A 7,236-nucleotide genomic window follows, 5' to 3' on the forward strand; every position below is an offset into this window, starting at 1 on the left:
AACAGCTTTGAAGGAAGGCCCAATGGCTGGTCAGTGTGATGATCCCCCACTGTAAAGAACCTGGGGGGAAGGAGGGAATGGGCGGGAGGGGCAGAGACGTCTGTTTGGAAACGGTCACTCTGTGGAGCCGCCTGGCTTGATTCAGCTTGTTGTTCCTTCTCTGGGTCACTGGCGAGTAGAGGCCTCTTGAGGGGCCACTGAAGCATTTTTTTTCACGTGCACAGAACATAACAGAGGGGAGCTCAGGAGGAAGCACAGAAAAGCAGTCTTTGAAGTACCTTATTTTTAGGGGTGGCCGGGTGGTTCAGCGGAGGGAGCACCAGGCCTGGAGCTGACGGAACATGGGTTCAAATTTGGCCCCAGACACGTCACAGCTGCATGACTGGGCACGTCACCAAACCCCCATCGCTTGGCCCTGCTCTTCTGTCTTAGAGTTGTGACGAGGCCAGAAAGTAAGGGTTTAAAAAAAAGAACTTTTTATTATGTACTTTTTAGAGAAGTGGCATGGAACGGAGCTCCGTGGCTGCCTACAGAATTCCTTTTCTTCCTGCCGTGTAATGGGCTCTCTTTATGGTGTTTAGATCAGAATAAAACACTAATGATTCTCACTGAGAGGCGGCTTCAAAGGGACACCAGGATGAGGAGCTGCTTTTAGCCCGGCCTCCTTGTGGAGGAGGTCAGAGGGAATCGCTCCATTAGATAAATCATGTTACGAACAATAAAATGATGATGAAAATCCCACTCCAAAGCAAGAGGAACATTAACTCGGCTACAGGCAGAGCATCTGAAGGCAAAGCAGGCCAGGAAGAAAGCGGGGGCAGGGCAACGTCTCTCGGATGCCTCCCGACCTCCCCCGCGGCCTCCGCGGCCTCCTTTTCATCTGACGAAGGACGGGCTTCCTTTCCCCAACCTTCCCTCCCATCCCAGCCATCTTAAGGCGCAGCACCACGGCGGGCGGGCGAGCTCTTACCTGGAAGAGCTCCTTGAAGGAAGGATGCGCCGCGGGGTTGGGGACGAAGGGGAGGGCGTAGAATGGAAGGAACTCGGTGGTCTGGCTCAGCGCCGCTCCTTTGGTCTCCAAGTAGGCTTTGAAGTAAGAAATCCTGTCGTCGAACTCCGCCTTGTCCTGTGGAAGGAGTAAAAGACGCTCAACTCCGGCTCGCCTTCTCGAGAAGCCCTTCGGTGGGTCCCCTTCTGGCCTCCTAAAAGCCACTGGGCAGCGGGACCTGCTGGGTGTGAGTGTGAGTGTGTGTGAGTGTGAGTGTGAGTGTGTGTGCCTGAGTGTGTGTGTGTGTGTGTGAGTGTGTGCGAGTGTGTGTGCCTGAGTGTGTGTGTGTGTGAGTGTGTGCGAGTGTGTGTGCCTGAGTGTGTGTGTGTGTGTGTGTGCCTGAGTGTGTGTGTGTGTGTGCCTGAGTGTGTGTGTGTGCGGTAGCAACAGCTCTGTCTCTGACAGTAAACACCCGGAAACAGGCTCCCTAAATGAAGGACATTCACAGAAGCTGGTACTTTTGTGTCCAGGCTGAGGACGTCAACAAAATGGAGAAAATCCCTCCTTGCGAGTCAGCCGGGCGCCTCTTCTCGACCTGACTGAGAGCCTGAGTGAGCTCGGGGACACCCGCTGGTTCATGGCCAGAGTTGGGGTGTCTCCGAGTCAGGGTGTGACCCCCAAGTCATCAGACCATGAAAATGGGGAGCGTGTCGTCCTCACACACGCCGAGTTACTCAGTGGAACAACCGTCTGCCCCGACCACCCTCTGCCGCAGAAACGAGGGCAGGAACGCCGAGCCCCGACAGCGGAGCGGCAAGAGGTGAGCGGCTGCCGGAGAGGCTGGACGGCCAAAGCCTGCCCTGGGCTCCGGCCTGGCTCGGAGCGGGGGCTGGGGGGCCACCCCTCCTCGGCCATCACATGCTCTCATGCAGCCGAGGGATGAGCTTCCCAACACCGCCTCCCCTACCCCCCCCCCTGGCCTCTTGTGCCGCTCTTGGGGCAGCCCTCGAGGCAGGACGGGCCTCCATCTCCCACAGACAACTCTGCGGTCTACAGCGGTCAGCCCACACCGGAGGAGGCCGCGTCCTTGGCTAAGAGTTCCCCAGGCCAGGGGCAGCCAGAGGGCTTGGGGAGGGGAGTCTGGAGACGGGAGGTCCTGGGTTCTAATCTGGTCTCAGACACTTCCTAGCTGGGCGACCCTGGGCTGGTCACTTCACCCCCCTGCCTAGCCCTGACCGCTCTTCTGCCTTGACTGACACTCGTGGAGGCTGAGGTCGGGGTTCAGAGGCTCCCGGTGTGAGCCAGGCACAGCGGCTGTCTGTCCGGACACGTTCACGTCACTTGTGCCGGAAGCTCCTTGAAGGAGGCATTTTCACATCTACTGCCCGGCGGCTGCCCCGTCCCGAGCAGAGTCTGACAGATGATAAAAAGCTAAAACATGTCCTACTAAGAACTGTCGGCCTCTGCTCTTCCCAGCCTTTCTTGGGGGGCCCTCCTCTTCCTCTCCTCTTCCTCTCCTCTTCCCCTCCTCCGTCCCCTCCTCCGTCCCCTCCTCCGTCCCTTCGGGGCTGCGGTGGTCTAGCCGCACAGACAGGAGGGGCTCAAAGCCTTGGGGCTGCCCAAGGCTCTCTGGGTGCCCCCCGGCCTGGAGCTCTCCCTCCACCCCTCCAATCCCAGCCAACGGCCCGCCATGCCCCAAAGCCTTTCCTGACCCCCTTCACCCTCTCCCTGGGCCTCTCCTCAGGCCTCCAGCCCTTAGTGCCCGCCCTGGCACGCCGGCGGTGCCTAACGAAGCATGCTGACTCCCTGCGCCGTGGCCACCCCCATTCTTGGCCTGAATCTCTGCCCGTCTCCCCCATTTGGCTTTCAGGCGGTTGTTCTGGAGGCTGAGCCAGGCTCATCCATGAAGAATTCATGATCTGGGCCAGCCCTCGGGCCGCCTTTGCCAGTGCAGGCTGGCACCTCTGGCCAGAGTGTTGAGAAGGACAGGACTTGGCCAAGGCCACACGAAGGCTGTCCAAGGTGGGGCCCAAAGCTCGGTCACAGCCAAACGGGGGAGGGCCCCAAAGTGCCTCCTCTGCACCGGGGCTAGCTATGCCCCCCCGGGAGCCCCCTCTGCCCCCCACCTCGATGCCCCGAGTGGCCCAGGCTCGCCTCCTGCCTTGTCAGCCACCTACTGCCAGCACGCGCCGCCCTGAAGGGAGCTCCCCCCGCCCTTGGGCTCTCCAGCTCTCTGCCCAGGCCGAGCGGGGCTCCCTCTCCCGCGGCACCCCCAGAAGCTCCGCGAAGGGCCGGCAGACCCCCCCCCCACCTCAAGCCCCGACCTACAGCCTTTCCCGAGCTGTGCTTCAGGGGGAAGATGGCGAAGTGGATGTGGAGGTAGAACTCCAGCTTCTGCGCCAGCGTGTCTGCCGCGCGCGTGTCGGCCGGCACTTGCTCCTCCCACAGCTCGAAGAAGGCCTTCTGGGCGCCGCTCTCGAAGGCCGTCAGCAGATCCTTCTGGAGGGGACAGAAAAGCGGGTGAGCCTGGCCGGCTCCGGTCGCCCGCTGGGGAGCTCTTCAGAGCGCGCCAGGCTTGCTGGCCCAGAAGCATTTGCACCGAGGGGGGCCCAAACGAGCTTCCCTCATCCGCGACGTGAGGCTCCCCTCACGGAGGCCGTCCGAGAAGAGCCAGCGGAGGGAGGCCAGACCTGGGACGCTCTGCCGGCCCCCTCTCTGGCCATAAAGGGGAGGAGATGACGCCAGAGCCCCCCCCGAGAGCCGGCCATCTTCTGGGCGTTGGGGCGTTCAATTGCCCCCCGGCCGAGGAAGGGAGGCCTTACCTGGATGAGCAGCGTTTTGGAGTCTCTCAGGGAGCCGCTGGGAGTCTTGGACAGCGGCTTCCCCTTACTGCGGCACTCCTTTAAAAAGGCCTTCACGGTGTCCTCAAACTCGGCAAAGTCCAAGTACTGCCAAGAATAAAGAGGAGGGTTCTGGGGCTCGCCCAGGGGCCACTGGCCCCGGCCCCCAGCTGGGAGATCAGTCTTGTGAGGAAGCTCCCACCGTGGGCACCCAGAGTGCCCCTGAAACGAACAGCGCAGGAATCGGGGCTACATGGCCGCGTCTCCAAGCTTCCGGCCTTTAATCCTCTGCCCCATCGTGCCGGGATAGAAATGGCGGCTTATGGTCACTCCCGGACCAGAGTGCAGGCCAGAAGAGGATCAAACGCAGGTCATGCCCCCTGGAAGAACTAAAAACTACAGGCCCCCCCAAATAGCTCTGAAGGCAGCTGCACAAAGACCCTGAAGCTTGGGACAGCACCCCAAACCCCACACCACAAGCAGAAGCCAACTTTAACAGTTTCTTAAGTTAAAAGTTAAGAAAGAGGCTGGGAAATGCACAAACAACAACAAAAGAAACTGACCAAAGAAAGCTATTATGGTGATAGAGAAGATCAAACACAAAATCAGAAGACAATAAAGTTAATATTGCTATATCTAAAGCCTCAAAGAAAAATGTGAATTAGTCTCAGGGCCAAAAAAGAATTCCTGAAGGAGCTCCAAAAGGATTTTAAAAATCAAGTTAAGAGAAGTAAAGTAAAAATTGGAGAAAGAAATGACTAATGAAAGAAAAATCATGAAAAAAGAGTCAATAGATTGATAAAGGAGGCACAAAAAATACTGAAAAAAATAACACCTTAAAAAAACAATAGGCCAATGGTAGAAGAGATACAAAAAGAAGCACTAAAGAGAACTACTAAAACAGAATCGACCACATGGAAAAAGATACACACAAATCACTGATGAGAAAAACTTTTAAAAAAGAAGAATCAATCAAAAGGATATAAAAATGCATATGAAAGAATGTAAAAAAGCTCACAGAAGAAAAAATTTCTTAAAAATCAGAATTGGGCAAATGGAAGTAAATGACTCCCTGAGACATTAAGAAATAAACAAAATAAAAAGAATGGAAAAAAGAATGGAAAAATGAAAGATCTCAGACATCTCAAAATGAAAACTTCCAGAAATATTATAAACAAATTCCAGATCAACCAGGTCAAGGAGAAAATATTGCAATTAGCTAAAAATAAACAATTCCATTATCAAGGACCCTCAGCCAGGATAATACAAGGTTTAGCAGGTTCTACAATAAAGGATCAGAGGGTTCGAAATATGACATTCTGTAGAACAATGAGGTAGGATTTCAACCAAGAATCAACTACCCAAATCATTCAAGGGGGAAAATGGATATTTAATGAAATAGAGTATTTTCAAACATTCTTATTGAAAAGACCAGAGTTGAATAGAAAATGTTACTTCCAAATACAAAACTCAGAGAAGCACAAAAAGATAAACAGGAAAGAGAAATCAAAAGGGATCCAATTACACTAAGAATTTTAACCATCATTAGGGCAGTTAGAAGAACACATATACTGAGGCCACAGGGGTGAGTTAAATATGAGTGAATAATATTTTAAAATGTAAAATTAAGTCCTGAGAAGGAAGAAGGCACTGGAAGAAGGAGGAGGGGAGAAAAACAAAATGGAATAAATTATCTCATATAAAAATGACACAAAAGAGCTTTTACAGTGGAGAAGGAGGTGGGGGAGAGGACTTGAACCTTACTCTCATTACAACTGGCTCAAAAAGGGGACAACATTTGGTATAGAAAGCTATCTTCTCCAGAAAAGTAGGAGAGGAAGGAGAAAAGAGAAGGGGGGGGGCTGAAAGAAGGGAAGGCAGATTGGGGAATGTGGTGGTCAGAAACAAGTAGTCAAGACAGTAGGACAAATGGGGGGGGGGGAATAGGACAGAGGAAAACCAACAACTATAAATGTTAAAAAAAACTGTGGAGCAAATTTCTCTGACAAAGGCCTCACTTTTAAAAAGAATAGAGTGGAGTGAAATGCATAAAAACACAAGACAATTCCCACTTGATAGTCAAAGGATATGAACAGGCAGTTTTCACACAAACTTTTCAAACCTCTCTATAATCACATGAAAAATGTGTCATTTTTTTTTTTAAAAACCCTCACATTCCGTCTTGGAGTCTTTACTGGCTCCAAGGCAGAAGACTGGTCAGGGCTAGGCAATGGGGGTCAAGTGACTTGCCCAGGGTCACACAGCTGGGAAGTGTCTGAGGCCAGTTTTGAACCCGGGACCTCCCATCTCTAGGCCTGACTCTCCATCCACTGAGCTACCCAGCTGCCCCCTCTAACTTTTAATCAGAGAAATGCAAATTAAAACAACTCCCTGCTGCTCCCACAGTTCTTTCTCTAGATGTGGATAGTGTTCTTTCTCCTAAGTTTCTCTGGATTGACCTGGGTCATTGCATTGCTGCTAGTAGAAAATATGTTACATTCGATCATACTACAATGTATCCATTTCTGTGTACAATGTTCTTCTGGTTTTCATTCCATATCAGTTCATGGAGGTCATTCCAGTTCACATGGAATTCCTCCAGTTCATTATTCCTTTGAGCACAATAGGATTCCATCCCCATCAGGTCCCACAATTTGTTCAGCCATTCCCCAATTGAAGGACACCTCCTCATTTTCCAATTTTTCACAAAGAACACAGCTATGAAAATATTTGTCCAAACAATTTTTTATCTATTTGGGGTACAAACCCAGCAGTGGTATTACTGGATCAAAGGGCTGGCAATCTTTTAAAGCCCTTTGAGCATAGTTCCAAATTGCCTTCCAGAATGATTGGACCAATTCACAACTCCACCAGCAGTGTATTAGTGTCCCAATTTTGCCACATCCCCTGCAACATATATCACATTCCTTTGCAGCCATATTGGCCAGTCTGCTGGGTGTGAGGTGATAACTCAGAATTGTTTTAGTTCACATTTCTCTAATCAGGAGGGATTTAGAACACTTTTTCATGTGATAATTGATAGTTTTGATTTTTTCATCTGAAAACTGACTTTTTATGTCCCTTTACCAGGAGGAGGGAGGGAGAGAAAAGTAAAGGGAGAGAGGGACAGAGGGAGGGAGAGAGGGACAGAAGGAAGGTGGGAGGGAGAAAAAAGGAAGGGAGGAAGGGCCGGAGGGAGGGTGGGAGGAAGGGAGGAAGAAAGAGAGGGAGGAAGGGAGTGAAGAAAGGAGGGGGAGGGAGGAAGGGAGGAAGGGTGGGAGAGAAAAGGAAGGGAGGAAGGGCCAGAAGGAAGGTAGGAGGAAGGGAGGAAGAGAGGGAACGAGGGAAGAAGGGAGTGAAGGGAGAGGGAGGGAGGAAGGGAGGAAGGGAGGGAGAGAGAAGAAAGGA

General features: G+C 52.2%; 1 protein-coding gene across 1 annotated transcript in view; it reads right to left on the bottom strand.

Moving 5' to 3' along the window:
- The window catches only part of ARMC9 (armadillo repeat containing 9), a 57,124-nt gene that overhangs the window by 46,672 nt on the left and 3,216 nt on the right, over window positions 1–7,236 (bottom strand). Inside the window, exons 2-4 of the mRNA XM_044675661.1 lie at window positions 3,811–3,936; window positions 3,317–3,487; window positions 971–1,126 (exon numbers count right to left, since the gene is read on the bottom strand). Of these exons, the coding sequence (XP_044531596.1) occupies window positions 971–1,126; window positions 3,317–3,487; window positions 3,811–3,936 (453 nt within the window). The remainder of the gene's footprint in view (window positions 1–970; window positions 1,127–3,316; window positions 3,488–3,810; window positions 3,937–7,236) is intronic.

The sequence above is a fragment of the Gracilinanus agilis genome, chromosome 4 (genome assembly GCF_016433145.1).
Source record: "Gracilinanus agilis isolate LMUSP501 chromosome 4, AgileGrace, whole genome shotgun sequence".
Classification (NCBI taxonomy): Eukaryota; Metazoa; Chordata; class Mammalia; order Didelphimorphia; family Didelphidae; genus Gracilinanus; species Gracilinanus agilis.